This window comes from Rousettus aegyptiacus, unplaced genomic scaffold (genome assembly GCF_014176215.1).
Source record: "Rousettus aegyptiacus isolate mRouAeg1 unplaced genomic scaffold, mRouAeg1.p scaffold_m13_p_14, whole genome shotgun sequence".
Taxonomy (NCBI): Eukaryota; Metazoa; Chordata; class Mammalia; order Chiroptera; family Pteropodidae; genus Rousettus; species Rousettus aegyptiacus.
This window is the reverse complement of record NW_023416289.1, coordinates 86053-103748: the sequence shown is the minus strand read 5'-3', so window position 1 is coordinate 103748 and position 17696 is coordinate 86053. Positions and strand designations below refer to the sequence as shown.

The window sequence follows — 17696 nt, the reverse complement described above, 5'->3', positions numbered from 1 at the left end:
TTCCTCCTGTGGCGTGGCCGGGCCGGGCCCGCGCGCGTGAGCGCCCTGCCCGCTGCGGGTCGCGTGCGCGCCAGCGGGGCTCCCGGCCGGAAGCCGGGATAGGCTGGGGGGCAGGCGGGGCCGACGCCGGGGTCGTTGGACTGGGCAGTGCAGATAGGCTGTCCAGTCCGACAGAACGGTTTTCCTGGAAAAGGGGGGCAGCACCGAATCGGGGAGCCTGAGAGGTGGGTCGTGGCAGCTGCGGGCAGTGTTCAGGGCAGAGGTGGGGGGCACTTATCTGCGGGGTGAACGAAGCGTGGGGGGCAGGCTCGGCTCCTGGGAGGGTCGTGGCCCCCTCGATTGACAGCTGAGAACCACATGGGGCCACCTGTGACCGCAGAGCCTGTTTGGTTCCGGAAGGGTTTGGGGCACTGAAGCGGGCTGGGGTGTCCTGTCCCCGGATCCCCTCCATGCCCTGGCCACCCCTGGAGACAGCGGATGGGGTTTGGAGGGGGCGCTGCCCATGAACTCTAGGGGGCCGGGCCCCAGTCATTGCCCACCCGCCTCTGCTCGGGGCTGGTCCACCCGTCTCCTCCCAGGAAGTCCCCAGCCGTCCCGGTCACCGGCACAGGCCCCCGCTGGGGAGACCCGTGAGGTCACCTTCTGAGCAGTTCTCACTGGGGCGTCCAGGGTTCGGGTCGACATTGCCTCTGCGTGGGGCGCGTGGGCGGCACGGACAGGCCCTGCAGACGCCAGGGCTGTTCTTTTTGGCACCCACAGCTTCCTCCCACTCCGATGTGCTGGGGGGTGGGCACACCGTCTGCGAGGGTCCCGCCTGTCCTGGGTGCACACGTCTCCACTAGGGTGGCCTGAGGGGAGCCGCAGCCAGTCGGCCAGGAGTCTGCTGGGGGTCTTCTGAGAAGGGGCTTGTTCTCTGGAGACGAAGCAGGGAGGGGAGCTGACCCCTAGGCGGGGTGCGGTGCCTGGGGCTGTGGCGGCCACCTCGCGGAGGAGCTGGTGGACTTCGAAGTGGAGGGCCAATGTCCACAGGCCGGCGGAGTGGAGAGGCTGGGCCCAGGCCAGGTGAGCGGGCTCAGGCTCCTCAGCGCGTCGTGAGAGAATGGCGTGGCCACCACGTCTGCACACCCGGTGTCCAGCCGGCGGGAATCAGCCCTCCCAGGCCTTGTGCCCGTGGGCGGGGTGGCTGGCGGGTCAGACCCCATCAGGGCCTCCAGCGCAGGCACCGCGGGGTGGGCACGCCTTCAGAGGAACCCAGACTGCTTGAATGGAGATGCTGGGCCAGCCTTTCCCGGGATGCCACAGGCCGCAGCCTCCAGGCCGTGGCTCCCGCTGGCCCCGGGGCCCGCGTGAGAAGCAGGGCCAGGGGCTGGCCTGGGCCCTCTGCCGGGCAGTGACCCGTGTCTCATTGCCATGGACTCTGGCGAGGGCTTCTGCCCGTTTCCCCACAGAGCTCACTGTCCATTGAACACTCGCGTGTCGCAGGCCTACTGTGTGCCCAGCACTGTTCTTGGTGCTGGGGACACAAGGGTCAGGAAGGCCAAGGGGCTTCCTGTTCTCACAGCCTCCCCAGGGTGGGGCAGGCGCGCCGCCTCCTGGCGTGGCGCACTGTGGGGGGCCGTGTGCCCGTCTCCTGGGGCATGGATGGCGAGTGGCGCCGTCGGCCTCGGGACCAGCTGTGCTGTCGTTAGACCCGGACCAGCCACGAAGCCGGCCTTCCCCAGCTCAGCCGTCTCCCTCGCCACGAGTCCCCGCCAGGTGGACCCGTGAGCGGCAGATGGGGCCTCAGCAGGAAGGGCTTGTCCCCTGCCAAAGGCCGCCCAGTTCTCATGCCCTTTGAAGTCTCAGGCTGGGGGTGGAGCACTGGCCACCTCAAAGGCCCCATTGATGGAGCCGGGACTCGGGCGCTGTGGACTCGGCTGCTGGGGGCCGGCCAGCCGCTGCGGGCCCTCGGGCACGTGCGGCTGCTCCCCGGGGGGTTCTCCCGCCCTCCCACATGGTGTGTGTCTGCGCACGGCCAGGAACAGGCAGACAGGTCCAGCCATTTGGAAAGTGGTTTGGTCGAATCTACCAGAACCGAAGGTCTGACCCTGACATCCCGCTCCTTGGTGTCACCCAGCAGGGCCATGTTCCGGGGCCCACTCTGCAGCGCCGAGGACGTCTCAGTGCAGGGGGCAGGGCACGAAGCCTGTCCGGGTATAGGAAGCTCGGGGCAGGGCCAGACGGTGCCGAGGTGTCTGGCGCAGCGGCCGTGTGACCTGATCGATCGCGTGCGGCTGGGCCGCTCGCTCAGATCGGGGCCGACCGGCTGCATGTTTACAGCGTGCGAGTCTCTGCGCGCGGCGCACCTCGCAGCAGGGAAGCTCCAAGCACATGGGCGTCAGAGATGCCTGGTGCAGACGGCTGGATGCTGATGGTGCTCTCACACGTGGGCCCTCGGGCCACCAGGCAGCAGAGGTGGAGAGGATGGCCTTCAGCACTTTTCAAAGGAGGCCTCCCTCAGGCCCCTCCCAGCCCCCCACCGGCCTGTGCCTGCCTCGTGGCCTCACCTGTCAACAGGAAGACAAGTCCCTTCCCTCCCCCTAGGCTTTCAGAGGAGGGTCTGTGGTCGGCAGACGTGCTTCAGTGAGGAAGTGCCGGAGGCTTCCGCAGCGCCAGGTCCCACGGAGAAAGTGGGGCCGGCAGGGAAGGAGGTGTCTGTGCCCCTGTCGTCTTCCGCGATGACCAAGAGCACCTTTTCTGCAGCCCTTTGGCCACTCAGAGGAAGGACCGGGGACATGGCTGCCCTCAGCGAACATCTCACATGGGGTGGGGGTCAGGGTTAGGGCGGGATGGCCAGTCAACAGCTGGTGGCAATTCCTGAGGCAGAGTGGCATCAGACAGGTGTTGGGGAACATGAGGGCTTCAAGGAGGAGGCGGTGTTTGCCCTGGGCCTGGAGGGGGTAGAAGGCTCGGGGACAGGTCCAGGACACCCCCACATCCAAACACCTGGAGCAGAGGCTTGACTTGGGGCGCTGGTGGGCGGATTGCGGGCGGCTGGCAGGCCCCGGTGGCTCTGGGCATGAGATGTCCCCGAGCTCCGGGTCGGGGGCCCTGGGTGTCGTTGGCACCACCTGGTGGCAGGCCATGGGCACTGACCGGGCACTCCGGGCACTCCCAGGCACACGCCCATCATGTGGCCGTCCTCAGGAGGAGGGGCTCCGAGGACGACTTTAACGCTGTGCAGAAAGGCTCCATTCTTCCGGCCTCAGCCCTCCCTGGCCTGGACAGGCGGGAGGCAGAGAAGCAGGTGGCCCCGGGCGGCTGCCCCTTCAGGGGACGGCAGGAAAGGGGCTGCGGGCCCAGAGGGTTGGTGCTGTGGAGCTTGGGATCGTGGCTGGGAGAGGACCAGCCTCTGGTGGAGAGGCTCGGGCCTCTGCAGCTGGTCCAGCCGGGGACGACACTGGTCCAGCCGGGCAGAGGGTAAGTGTGAAGGTGGCGCCATGCGCTGAGCGGAGCCCCCCGAGGGAACGACCCCTTCCTGCTGCCCGGCGGGACAACGCCAATGCAGGGGCCCCAGAGGAAGCTGCTGGGCACGCTCAACGCCACCCTCCCAGCCACCGCCCACCCCGGGCCGGCCGCCAACCAGACGGGGCCCCGGTGCCTGGAGGTGTCCGTGCCCGACGGGCTCTTCCTCAGCCTGGGGCTGCTGAGCCTGGCGGAGAACGTGCTGGTGGTGGCGGCCATCGCCAAGAACCGCAACCTGCACTCGCCCATGTACTTCCTCATCTGCTGCCTGGCCGTGTCCGACCTGCTGGTGAGCGCGAGCACCGTGCTGGAGACGGCCGTCATGCTGCTGCTGGAGGCGGGCGCCCTGCCCGCCCGGGCCGCCGCGGTGCGGCAGCTGGACGCCGTCATCGACGTGCTCACCTGCGGCTCCATGGTGTCCAGCCTCTGCTTCCTGGGCGCCATCGCGGTGGACCGCTACGTCTCCATCTTCTACGCCCTGCGCTACCACAGCATCGTGACGCTGCCCCGGCTGTGGCGGGCCATCGCGGCCATCTGGGTGGCCAGCGTTGCCGCCAGCACCGTCTTCATCGCCTACTACGACCACGCGGCCGTCCTGCTGTGTCTCGTCAGCTTCTTCGTGGCCATGCTGGCGCTCATGGCCGGGCTGTACGCCCACATGCTCGCCCGGGCTCGCCAGCAGGCCCGCAGCATCGCCCGGCTCCACAAGACGCAGCGCCCCGCCCGCCAGGGCTGCGGCCTGAAGGGCGCCGCCACCCTCACCCTCCTGCTGGGCGTGTTCCTCCTCTGCTGGGGCCCCTTCTTCCTGCACCTCGCACTCGTCGCCCTCTGTCCGCAGCACCCCACCTGTGGCTGCATCTTCAAGAACTTCAACCTCTTCCTGGCCCTCGTCATCTGCAACGCCATCGTCGACCCCGTCATCTATGCCTTCCGCAGCCAGGAGCTCCGGAAGACGCTCCAGGAGGTGCTGCTGTGCTCCTGGTGAGGGGCGGCCAGGGCACCCAGCAGAGGGAGGTGGTGCTATCACACGGCCCTGCTCCTGTATGACTGGGGAGCGACTTGCCACAGAGGCCAGGCTAGGGGACCTCGGAAGGTGCGGACGCACAGGCCCTCAGGGGAGTAGGGGCTGGGGAACAGTGGGCCACAGGTGCCCAGGCTGCTGGACACTGCCCACGCCAGGAGCGCCCCACCTCTGCCCCAGGCCAGGCCAGGGCCCGCCGGCACCCACCGGGACGTGGACGAGAGCCATCAGGAGTACTGTGGACACGGCCTCAGGAGAAGGGACTCTGGCCAGCAAGACCTAGCCTCGCAGGAAGCAGCCGGGCCCTGCCTCAGGCAGGGGGATGTGTGTGCAGGAGCATGGCGTTTGCACCACGCGCGCCAGCAGCCAGCACTGGCCACAGCCTGCTCTGGTGGAGCAAAGGCCCTGGGCCCGTCCAGGGACCAGTACCCAGGGCGTGAGGGCAGCAGGCGGTCTGGTAAATGCCGTGCTTGGGGCGGCCTCATTGCTCTCGGCTTCCTTCCAGAAGTTGCTTGAAGCTTGAGGGTGGAGGATCAGGGGAGGGGCTTAGGGGTGGGACCAGTGAGTGGGGAGAAGTAAGTCCCAGAGACCTGGGCTGGCCTGCCAGGTGAGGAAACTATGCCCCAAAGGACCCCGGGGCCCGAGCCCCGCCGAGGGGAGCATGTGCAGACCAGGTGCACCGGGACGGTCCCCTCCATGGCGACAAGGCTCCGCGTTCTTCCTTTCGCACGGAGTCAGGCCAGAGTAAGACGCCCTTTAGCCTCCTGTAGAGTCTGAAGTTTTATTTCGCAACGAAGTACTGGGTGAAAGTGAGAGGCAGAGAGCACGGAACACGGTGCTGGCTCCGGGGCCCCGGCTCCTCCCGGGGACATCTCAATAAATCCTGGCTTGTCTCATTGAAAAACAAAAGGCTCAGACACTGTCCAGGCCGCCCTCAGCTGCCTGTGTGACCCTGGCCCTCTGGAGGGGCCCAAGGGCCAGGGTGGGGCGGGGGCGGGGTTCTCGCTCACCCAGCTGTCTTCCTGGGAGGGGTCGGTCAGTGCTCAGTCCACCCGCGAGGTACTTGAGACCCGGCCTCCCAGGTGGGGAGAAGCTGTCCAGCAGCTGCAGGGGTACCCACGTCCCAGCCCCGCGGGGAGGGTGGCTGGGGTGGGCAGTGCTGCTGCTGCCGGCCCTCGGGTCCTCCCTCTGCTGCGACCCGAGCTGCTTCCACAGACACTGAGAGTTGTCACCCCTTCTGGATGGGCTCGGTGAGGGCAGCAGCCTCTCCAAGGCAGTTTTCGTCATGCCGGCAGCTCGGCCCCTGGCCAGTCCCCCATCCACACTGGCAGCTCCAGCCCTGACTGCCGGCCTCGGGGCTGGAGCTGGTTCCCGGCAGCATCAGCCTTTGCTGGGAGACGGCATGGTGAGTCAGCCCTGAGCCTGCACCAGAGCCTCCTGGGCTTGGAGGGGAAGCTGCCTGGCCCGATGCCATCATGATGGGTCCTGCTGGCAGGGTGTCGCAAAGCTACTGCTTTTGCTCAGACAGGGAGGCGCTGCCGGCTCCAGGGTATAGCCAAATGTTCACCAAGAATCCCCCGATTGGGGGGGGGGACAGGGAGGAGCCCCAAGTGGCAGGAAGCCAACCACAGAAAGCCACATCATGGACACACTGTGGGGGAGGGGCTTCTGTGGAGAACAAAAGACCCATTTCTATCTGGACTTGCCAAACTGGGGAGCTTCAGGAGGAGAGGGGCACACATGCAGCCCCCCGCGCCAGCCCGCTTCCGAGCACACGCTGGACGCACGTGCCCACCGCTGCGGGCTGCCCGTCCTGGAGGGCCGCTGTGCTGAAACATCGGAAGGGCCCATTGTCAGGTGGCTGTGCCCTAACACCTGGCCCCAGGAGAGCGCTGGCCGCAGGAGAGCTACTCCAGGGACCGGTATCCAGGGAGTGAGGGCACCCTCCCTCCTCTTCCGACCAGCGGACCCTCCCAGCCTTTCCCGCAAACCCACCTTGTACGCACATCGTCCTCCCACACGGCCCCCGCCTTGACCTCACGGAGACCAAGACTCCAGAGGCGACATCAGGGAGTGAGGCCACGCCCCACCCTGTCTGTCCCTCACCTGGCTGTGTCCTGATGGCAATTCCCGACATCGACATTCGCCGGGCAGTGGCTACGCCACAGGCACAGAACAAAGTCCACTTTGAATCTATGGGCGGCGCCCTGGGGGGGGGCAGGTGGCGCCCCACTGCAGAGGACAGTGAGCCTCGGAGCTGCCACAGTCACTGGCCACCGCCCTCCCTCCCGGGCGCACAGCCCGCCCCACGCTGGCCTCCAGCGCCTGCTGCCGCCTTTTCCTGCCCGTGCGGCCCCCGAGGGGTGCACCAAGCTCAGAGTGCCCTGTCTGTCTGTACCTTCACGCCACAAAACAGGGAGCTGGGGGACGGCCGTCGCGACTTTTCGGGGTGGGAAGATGGGGTTGGTCCCTAAAAGTGTGGGGAAGAAAAGACCCTCCTTGCAAAGCCGAGGAGCGGGACCGGAGGAGGCAGCCAGGGCGGGGTCTGAGGGACGAGAGGGGCCTCTATTGTCCTCCCCGGAGCCCGGCAGCCCCTCCCTTCGCGTGAGCGGGGGCGGGGGGGGGTGCAGGGGGGCGGTGGCCAGACCCTGGTGGTGGCGGGAGGAGGCGCAGCACCGCACGGCGAAGCGGGGATGCGGGGCGCTGATGCTGCGGCGCCCGTGCCGCATTCTGCAGCGGCGCCCCCCGATTGGTCGCGCGCGGTGACGCCACGCAGGGCGCGGCAGGCGGGGCTCAGCCTATAAGAGCGGGCAGCGGGGTCGGCAGACCCTCCGCAGCCAGCCCGGCCGTCCGCGAGTCCCGCACCGCCCGCCACACGCACCGAGCATGAGGGAGATCGTGCACATCCAGGCCGGCCAGTGCGGCAACCAGATCGGGGCCAAGGTGAGGCCGCGCGCCGCATCCACGCGCCGGACCCCGCACCCAGCGCGCCTCCCGCGTCCCCACCCGAGCCGGCCTCCAGGGAGCGAAGCAGGGAGGCGTCGTGCCCTCGAACCGCGCTCGCCACCGCGAAGGCGAGAACAAAGCCCCGGGCCCACCCTGCCGCCCCCGCCCTCGCCTTTCTCCTGCCCTCGCGGGTCCCCGGGGCCCGCCCGAGCGCAGGGCAAGTCCGCAGCGACGCGCCTTCCGCAGCTGCGCCCTCCTGCCCTGGCTGCGGCCGCGGAGCTGGGGCGCTGGCTGGGCGTGGCCCTCTTTGGGGTCACAACTCAGCCGTGGGCAGGTTCGGGTGGGTCTGCGCCCTCAAAGCCATAACAATTCCCTCCGTGCCCCCAGCCGCGCTTCCTGGCCCCACCCTGTGCCTTTGTTGGGGGAAGGGTGGAACCGGGACTCAGCTGACCTTGGTCTAGGACTGGACTGCCCCTCGGCGCAGCCCCTCCTGGCCTGGCCTGTTCCCCTCCCCCCGCCGCGGGTCGCGTCGGACATGGGACAAAGCTGGGCTCTGGGCGGCCCCTCCCCTCCGTCGTTCGCCCACCTCACAGATGTCAGGACTGAGGCGTGAAGGGGAAGCGGCATGTACCCAAGAAGTAGTGTCACGTCCCCAAGTGTGCGGAGGCCGGCCCTTGCCCAAGGTCACACAACCAGCCCCTGCGGACACGCGCGCGGGGCCCAGGTGGAGTGGGTGCGGCGCTGCGGGCCGCGCTTGCTCAGAGCAACGCGCGGCATGAGGCAGCTGTGTCAGGACCAAGGCCAGGGACCCGGCGCGGGCTTGTGGTGGAGCTGGTCCCTGAACCGAGCTAGGAGACAGGGCCTGGAGGGAAAGGGGCCGAGCAAGGCTTCTTCTGGAGGCTGTTGCTGTGGAAACCAGAGAAGAACAAAAAGCTGATTACAGCGGGGCTGGTGCAGCCACGTGGCTGACGTGTAAATTGCAACTTGGGCTCTAGGGTGGAGGCGCCCGGGATGAGGTCGCAGGAGGCGGTAGCCGGTAGCCGGTGACTCCCAATCACGGAAGGGACAGCTGTGCCTGCCCGCGCGCGGAAGGGGCTGGGGGAGGGGGATGCCCCGGGGACGAGGGCCTCAAATTGAATCAGGGCTCCTGAGCCAGTCGCTGACAGCTGCCCTGGCCAGGCAGGAGGGGCTGAGGGCTCGTTAATGGCCCAGGGGCCAGGCCTGCCCTGAACATCTGCTCCTTGCGGGGTCAGGGCCACGGGGGAGGGAGGGCAGCGCTGAGTTAGCGGGGCCGGGGCAGTTACCCCCTCCGGCTGCTTCCGCAGTGACATTTTCCTGCTTCTCAGCGCTGTGACCCTTGGGTGTGTTCATTATTTGTTATTCCTCTCCTGCTGATTTTTACTCATGTTCATTTTAAAATTTTGTTTCTGGTCCTTTTTTACAATTAAAACAAGAAAGAGGTGGGTCGGGGGTAGGGGAGCCGCTCTTCCTTTTCCAGTCCCAGCCCTCTGCGGTGATTGCTGGGAGCAGCTGAGTGGGTTCCATCAGGCCTCCCTGCCCTGGAACCCTTCCAGAATGCAAACCCGGGGAAGGTGCTCTGGCCCCCTCCACCTCTCCCCCTCCCCCCCCCCCCGCCCCCGCACAGCAGCTCGGCCTCCGCCCTGGGCCGGCAGCTCCTGGGCCTCTTCTGTTCCCTCGTGAGTGGGGAGGGCACACTTTTCCACCAGCCACCAGCGTGGCGGGTGGGGCTGGCAGGGGCTCTGCTTTCCTGCTTACGGGTCGGTGCCCGGACCAGATGCCCGCTCTGGGGAGGGGTGGTGGGCGATGCAGGGAGGTTGAGGCCACCCGGGGCTAGGAGGGGAAACGTCTCTCCTGAGCAGTAGCATGACGGCCTTAATGACTTGCGACACTGACCACTAGCGTTGAGCGCTGTGCCAGGGGCTTTACTCGCCAGGGCGTGGTGAGAGCGAGTGTCGCCCTTCCATCAACAATGAAAAAACTCCGCACTCCAGGCAGAGCAGGCACCTGCCTGGACCACAGTGAATCTGTGTCTGCATGGATACAGCAGGATATGCGTGGTACCCGACACCCTACAACAGGGGGATGAGTCCGGGGACCCCCTCCTCCCTTAGGGGCAGGCAGGGCCGTCCTGGAGCCTTTGTCTGCGCCCCCTCCTCCCAGTCTTAGGGCGGGGCGCGAAGGGGAGGGGCCTGGCCCTGACAGCAGCGGGGGAGGGTTTTCCCCGGTGTCCTCACTCTGCCCCCTTTCCCAGAGCTTTCCCAATGGGTCACCACGGCGCCCTCGCTGTGCAGGGAAGCGGGGAAGGCCATGGGGGCTCGGAGGAGCTTGATGCCCCTGATGCCGCCCTCCCTCCGCGAGCCGCTGCGCCCTCTGTTCTGTGCCCCTGAGCGGCGAGCGGCAACGGCTCAGCACCGCGGACAGCGCCGCGAGCGCAGAGCCTGACCTGCCCTGACACCAGACAGAAAACCTGGGGTCTGAAACAGGACCGGTGGCCTGGACCTTGGGGTCCGTGGCCAGCTGGCAGTTTTCTCGTCGGTAGTGATGATCGTAATTGTTTCTTATTTAATTTACAAAAGGTATTTTATTATTTATTAAATGTTACATGATCTAGTCTACTAAGATATCTATTAACTATTTTAAATTACAGTTTTTATTAGTTTTAACCACGAAAGCAAGCATCAGTATATTCCTCCTCTAGAAAACCGACACTCCGCCGGTCAGGCTAACGTGCGTATTCACCCACCTGCCCCTGTCGGTCTCCGCTCCCGGGGGCGCGCCTGCTCCCCTGTCGGCTTCCGCTCCCGCGGGGCGCGCCCGCTCCCTGCCCTTCCAGCCCCCCTTCTGTGCGCGTACACCACGCGTCTTTGCAGAAAAGGGCCGCGTCCGTCGTGAGGGCCCCTTTTCCACTCCGCGGCCACTCTGTGCATCGTTGCTCCTCGTGTCTTGGAGACCGCATGCCAGTGGCGGTCTTTTACTGTGCCACAGTGTTGCAAAGCATGCTGACTTTTTAAAACCATCTTCTATTTTTATTTAAGTTACCTGTGTTTATGGCTTTGCCAATTGAAATAGCATCTAAGGCCTCTTAGCTCAATGGAACCAATATTTGCTGAATGTTTTTATGTGTCAGGCCTTGTGCCAACCATTCAATGTGGGTACCATCATCATGTCTACTTTACAGAAGACAAAGCTGAGGTCCCGAGGGGTGCAGTCACTGTCACACCCTGGCTGATGCTGGGGTCTGCACCCACTCTGGACCCTCGCCTCCTGGAAGGCCATGCCTTCCAGAGATGTGTTGGAGGCGTGGCATTTCCTCCTGGCCCCACACGTGCCATCCCCCCTCTGCGGAGGCTGTGTGTGTCCCCAAAGCCAGAGGTTTTTTGGTGCCCAGGACTGTGAGGACCAAAGCCCTGGGCTCACCTTGTGGACAGCCTCAGTGTGAAGGAAGCATGGGGAACCAGGCAGCAATGGGAAGCTGCAATCAGACCTTAAGTGCCTCAGTGACATTTCTGTGCATTTATGTATTTTTCTACATACGAAATTAACACACAAAAAAATAAAACTTAGAAGTGACAGAAATGCACAAAACAGGGAAGGAGTCCAGCCCCACATGGTGAGAGGGGACCTCTAACCTTGGATAAAAGTCTCTGATGAATTGCCAAGATTCCTTTATACATTTTATAATAATGACACTGTTTATACTTTTCAGGTTTTGAGCAATTTTATCTTTAATCTTTTGTGTGTGTGTGAAGTTAAAGCATGCACGTGACAAAGAATTCGGAAAGAACCAAAGGGCATCCCGTGGAAAGACCACGAGCCGGGGCACAGCTGCCGGAAGGCGACTGTGTGTCTGTCAGAGACACCCATATATAGATAAGCATGTACACACTGTTCTCTAGCTGCTTTTTAAATGGGCTGTCTTGTCATGAGCACATGACTTCTGTGGAGGACTTGACATCCATTCATCTTCTGAAAGTCATCCCAACCCTGAGAAGCAAAGGGGAGGGGCACTGGGAAGTCACACAGCTTGTGACCAACGACCTCCTGCCCACATGGGCCAACTGGAAGTGCCTGGGGCAGGGGCAGAGCTGTGCAGCCCCCTCCACCCAGGGTGTGTGTCCTGTGTGGACAGAGGTGCTAAAAACTCCACACAACAGGCAGCCTCCTTCACACGCCATTCACGTGCTGCGCAGAGTGACCCAGTTTGTTCTTACAGTGACCTGTTTGTGTCATCAGGCCCATTGGACAGATGAGGACACTGAGGCCCAGAGCGTCTTCGGGACCTGCACAAGGTCACACTGCTGGGAGGGGTGGTCCAGTCCTCGTGGAGGCCCCGGCCTGCCCTTTGCCTGCTGCAGCTGTGGGCGCAGAGCTTGTGGGGTGCTGTGGGTTCCTGCCCAAGGATGGCTGAGCAGTGTGGGCAGCAGCAGGCCATGGGCCTGAGGGCAGTGCCAGCTGTGTGTGGACTGGCTGGGGGTGCCAGGCAGAGGGCCACGTGTACCCTGGGCTCCGTTCCCATCACTTACCTTCTCTGGGCCCCAGTCTCCTCTGGAAAGGGAATAGCAGGACTCAGCCGCAGAAGGTATTTACTGCCAACCCTGCCAGCAAGTGTGTGGCTGGATCTGTAGGCCTGTGTTGGTTGAGCTTGAACTACTCTGAGGGCTCCGGTGACCATGGACGTGGATCTTTATGACAACTTTCTCACAAATGACAGGTTGGGGCTCTTCCAAAGTCTCTCAAAGGGACTAGTGCAGGCTTCGGGTGCCGGCTCCTGGTTTTACACCCAGGGATTCAAGGGCACAGGAGGGAAGGGGCCAGGCGAGGGTCCTGGCCACCTGCTGACCCCTCCCTTCCCCCGCAGTTCTGGGAAGTCATCAGCGATGAGCACGGCATAGACCCCAGCGGCAACTATGTGGGGGACTCCGACCTGCAGCTGGAGCGCATCAGCGTCTACTACAATGAGGCCTCCTGTGAGCCCCTGTCCTGGGCGGGGGGCGGGGCGGGAGGGTGCCTCGATGCTCGGTCCCGGGATCTGCCGTCCTGCTGGTGGCCGGCAGGTGTAACTTGAGGCTCACAGAATAAAGACAAGGAACCCCTGTCAATGTGAGAGTCAACGCGTGCTGTGGCCACGAGACGCAGGCGCAGTCCCGGGGAAGGGGCAGGGCTGGGCAGGGGTCCCCAGAGCCGTGGGCGGAAGCTCTTTAGCACGGGCTGTGAAACGATGTCCGTCGTGGACGTGGGATTCGGTCCTGGCGGGCCGTGGCGTCAGCCCCCCTTCTGCACGTGGTTCCAGCCTCTGTGGCCCACGTAACCCGCGCCTCTTCCCTCAGCTCACAAGTACGTGCCTCGGGCCATCCTGGTGGACCTGGAGCCCGGCACCATGGACAGTGTCCGGTCCGGGGCCTTCGGACACCTCTTCAGGCCTGACAATTTCATCTTCGGTAAGTGTCCCCTGTCCCACACTGATGGCAGGCCCCAGACCAGCAAGAACAAATGGGCACGGCCACCGTCGCCACGACCTCTCAGCGCAGAGGTGACCTTGCATTCCGCAGTTGGCGGTGGAGGCCCAAAGACAGAAACCGGTGTGTGTTTCCAGCAAATCTAGGTGTGAAACAGAATTAGGCTGATGGGGTCATTAGGGCGCTGGCGGGGTAGAGTCAGGGCCTCCGGAGGACTGGTCTTTGCCAGCACAGCATCGTGACAAGAGGGCAGGTGGTCCTCGTGCCCACGGCTGGTGGCAGGGCCCTGGACACTCCTGCAGCAACAGGAAGGGGGCCTCACCCCACTTCTACCTTCCCAAGCGCAGCACCCTAACCCATGGGCACAATCCACATCCTGACCCCGAGCTGCAAGGGACTCTGGGAGTTGTAGTTCATGCGTCCGGCATGGCAGGCCGGAGGGTAGGGGGAGGTGGGGGCAGCCGATCCGCTCACCTAGGACCCTTTTAATGAGGCAGAGCGAGACCTGCAGCCCATGTTCTCAGCTTTGGACCGGAGCCCTTCGCAGGGCAGCCGGGCAGCAGGGGCCCTAACATGCAGCATGGCTGCTGCAGAGGCTTGGGGAGCACGGGAGGGCACCCCACTCTGCAGAGGGCATGCAGGCCAGAGGTCTGACCCCGCCTGTGCCACCTCCCGACCCCCATGCAGGTCAGAGTGGGGCCGGCAACAACTGGGCCAAGGGCCACTACACGGAGGGCGCGGAGCTGGTGGACTCGGTGCTGGACGTGGTCCGCAAGGAGTGCGAGAACTGCGACTGCCTGCAGGGCTTCCAGCTGACGCACTCGCTGGGCGGCGGCACGGGCTCCGGCATGGGCACGCTGCTCATCAGCAAGGTGCGCGAGGAGTACCCCGACCGCATCATGAACACCTTCAGCGTGGTGCCCTCGCCCAAGGTGTCGGACACGGTGGTGGAGCCCTACAATGCCACGCTGTCCATCCACCAGCTGGTGGAGAACACGGACGAGACCTACTGCATCGACAACGAGGCGCTCTACGACATCTGCTTCCGCACCCTCAAGCTGGCCACGCCCACCTACGGGGACCTCAACCACCTGGTGTCGGCCACCATGAGCGGCGTGACCACCTCCCTCCGCTTCCCCGGCCAGCTCAATGCCGACCTGCGCAAGCTGGCGGTGAACATGGTGCCCTTCCCGCGCCTGCACTTCTTCATGCCCGGCTTCGCGCCGCTCACCGCCCGGGGCAGCCAGCAGTACCGCGCCCTGACGGTGCCCGAGCTCACCCAGCAGATGTTCGACGCCAAGAACATGATGGCCGCCTGCGACCCGCGCCACGGCCGCTACCTGACGGTGGCCACCGTGTTCCGCGGCCGCATGTCCATGAAGGAGGTAGACGAGCAGATGCTGGCCATCCAGAGCAAGAACAGCAGCTACTTCGTGGAGTGGATCCCCAACAACGTGAAGGTGGCCGTGTGCGACATCCCGCCCCGCGGGCTCAAGATGTCCTCCACCTTCATCGGCAACAGCACGGCCATCCAGGAGCTGTTCAAGCGCATCTCGGAGCAGTTCACGGCCATGTTCCGGCGCAAGGCCTTCCTGCACTGGTACACGGGCGAGGGCATGGACGAGATGGAGTTCACCGAGGCCGAGAGCAACATGAACGACCTGGTGTCCGAGTACCAGCAGTACCAGGACGCCACGGCCGAGGAGGAGGGCGAGATGTACGAAGACGACGAGGAGGAGTCTGAGGCCCAGGGTCCCAAGTGAGGTCGCGGGGGCGGGGGGTGGGGGGCAGGCTGCAGCCAGGGCCGAGAGGTCCGTGCCCCCCGCGCTGTGCCGCCGCCGCCGCCGCCCCAGCCTCGCCACGCCGCCCGAGGGCTCCCGCGTGTCTGTCCTTCAGTACCCACAGTGCTCCCAGCCCACGCGAGTCCGCTCGGCTCCGTCCTCCCATAGGCCGTGTCCGTTTTTGTGACCCTCATTCGTCTCCGCTTTATTGTCAGCTCCGGGCCTGATGTTTTATGGGTTTTTTTTGTTTATTTTTTGTTTGTTTTTTTTACTGGTTTGTGTTCATATTTGGGAGGATACTTAATAAATTTATTGCTGTCAGACACCCCTGCCTGGTGCTAGAGATTTCTTTTTATTCTGGAAAGTTGGACCCAGAGGGGTGAGGAGAGGCAGACAAGGGAGCCTGGGTTGGGTCAGGACAAAGGGCCATTTTCTACCAGGCTAGTGGCTGAGATAGCCCTGTCCTTAGAGCCTGCGGGTGTCTCAAGGCACAGTCTCTAAGGGGCTCCTGGAAGTGGAAGTGGAGGAAAACCGGGCCTGTCTTGGATGCAGCACTGTCTCAGAGCCCCGGGCCCGGCACTGCCATGGCTTGGGGACGATCCCTGCTCTCCTACAGCGTGACTCACATTCCAGAGTTTCCCTCTGGCTCATCTGTGTGCTGGGCGTTACAGGCAGGAAGCCCAGGACCCAGCTGGGAGGTAGGAAGGGGGGCCTGGAGCACGCCCTGGGAAAGCACGGAGTGTTGAAGAGTGGGCTTGGGCCCTGCGAAGGGGGCCGGCAAGGAGTTGTGGCTGTGCCTGCAGGCACAGGCAGGCGGGGAGCGATGTGTGGCCCATGCGCCCCCCGGTGGTAATTTCCTGTGGCTGCAGGGTGCTTGGTGTCCTGCTGCGTGGGCACCTGCAAGGTGCTGACCTGCCCATCCACTTCCTTCTGCACAGAAAGAAGTGGGAACCTGGACAGGCACCAAGTGCTCAGGGCCCAAGTCAGTGTGTGCAGAGCTGGACTGGCCGGAGCCCTCTCCACTCAGCCACCCCACACCCAACCCCTCGAGGCGAGGCCGTGTCTTCCAGCCTAGCTCCCGCAGGACGTACAAGTGCTTTCGTTGAGGCTGCACTGTGTGCCTCGTCCTTCTCTGTGGATATCTATGCAGGAGAAGAGAAGCTGAGGGGACTGAAGGCCGGAGGGGCCGAGTGTCGGGCTGTGGCCCTGACGCAGGCCAGGCCCTGGCGCCCTGAGCAGCACAGAAGTGAGTCCTGGGAGCTGACACTTTGGACACCTGCCCTGTGCCAGGCCAGCTCTAAGCATCTCCCACCCACACACCAACTCCACATGAGACAGCCAAGTGACATGTGTGTGACCGTTGGCCACATGACCGGGATTTGAGACCTGTGCTGGGTCCTCACCACCACACGGTGAAGGAGGCTGGGGGGGAGCAGGGCACCCAGCACACATTCCCAGGCTTCACAGGCCTGCCGGCCTCCACAGAGTTGCGCACAGGTGTCCATAGCTCAGATCTGAAAAGGGTTGTGTGACCCAGGAAGAGTTGAGACACCTGCTCGGTGTCGACGAAGGTCCTCCCGGCTGCACCCCGTCCCTGAAACCCACGGGTGCTCATGCCGGACCCCGGGTGCATTCTGTTACCGGGCCCCACACGCACATCTCCTTTAACTCCCACATTATTACCCACGTTTCACAGCAAAAAAGGAGGTTCAGAGCAATAAGGCACTTGCCGCCTGGCAAGCGGCAGAGCCGGGCTTCTGGCCCAGGGCTGTGTACCTCTGCACGTTGCTAAAAATGTCCCCACTTCCCTCTGAGCACGTGTGCTCACAAAAACTTTATCTTTGCTCACATTGCGTCAAGTGTGCCAGCCTCCTTGGGCCTACTCGCCTTCGTGGAGCTGGCTTTGAGGCCAACCCTTTCGCCCCTTCTCCTTCCAGACCCAGGTGAAGGCACAGGAACCTGGCGCTTGCCGCCCCCCAAACACCTCTGCTGCTCCCTAGAGTTTCTCCCTGGTGTGGGGCCTCCCAGCTGGTTCTCTCCCGTGGGGTTCCAGCTCCTCTCTCCCCCCTCGCCCTGCTTCGCAGACGTGGAGCAGCCCCGCCCTCTGCACGGACGCCTGCCCGAGCCGCTGCACTCCCGAGGGCCGCTGTGCAGGAACGCACGTGGGCAGTGGGCAGAGCGGCACGCGGCCAGACACGGGCCAGACACGGGCCAGACACGGGCCAGACATGGGCCAGACACGGGCCGTCCGCGTCAGCTCCTCCACGTATCTATCACCCGCGAGGGGGCATTGTTTGCAGGGATGCAGGGGCAGGGGGAAGCAGGAGGAGCCAGCTCAGTGGCTACTCACTCTTGCAGAACATTCTAGAAGGGCCTGCCTGGCACATCAGTAAGCATTACCCAGTGGGTAGTATTTTAGGTCGGCCACCTCCCTGGCTGTTTGCCCTCAGGTCCACTTGTCCGTGTCAGTCTGGGTGAAGGGCCAGGGGCGCACTCCAGCCTCAGCCCTCTTGATGTCCTCTGCCTGGCCAGTGTGCACGGAGTGCTCAGCGGCTAGGACATGGCCTCACGCGCAGGGATGGGGCTGGCCAAGCAAATACAGGACGCCCAGTTAAACTGGAATTTTGGGTAATCGAGAATGAGTTTCCACTTGGAGGCATGTGACCACTATGCAATCATTCCTTAGTTGCTAAACCCAATAACTCTACACTGGGGTCCCCGGGAGGGCCACAGCTGGACCTACCCTGGGGAGCCAGGCGGTCTTGAACCTGTCACTCCCTCCCTAACCCTGTGAGGCAGATGCTTGCAGAGGAAGAAACTGAGGCATGAAGACAGACTGCCAGTGGCAGAGCCATGTTTGAATGGAGGAGAATGGCGGCCGAATAGACACCATTCTTACCACCCCTGGGGAGAGCGGCAGCCTGAGAAAGGAGAGGACCCTGGAGTCTGCCCCCTCCACGTGACCAG

General features: G+C 64.0%; 1 protein-coding gene across 1 annotated transcript; it reads left to right on the top strand.

The window, feature by feature from the left end:
- The first annotated feature begins 16 nt into the window (after nucleotides 1–16).
- Nucleotides 17–15050, top strand: LOC107502098. Its single transcript, XM_036232096.1, has 7 exons — nucleotides 17–4487; nucleotides 5821–5930; nucleotides 6490–6769; nucleotides 7302–7468; nucleotides 12351–12459; nucleotides 12820–12930; nucleotides 13636–15050. Exons 1-7 carry the CDS (start codon nucleotides 3542–3544, stop codon nucleotides 14709–14711), a joined length of 2799 nt encoding a protein of 932 aa, XP_036087989.1. The 5' UTR covers nucleotides 17–3541; the 3' UTR covers nucleotides 14712–15050.
- The last annotated feature ends 2646 nt before the right edge of the window (nucleotides 15051–17696 follow it).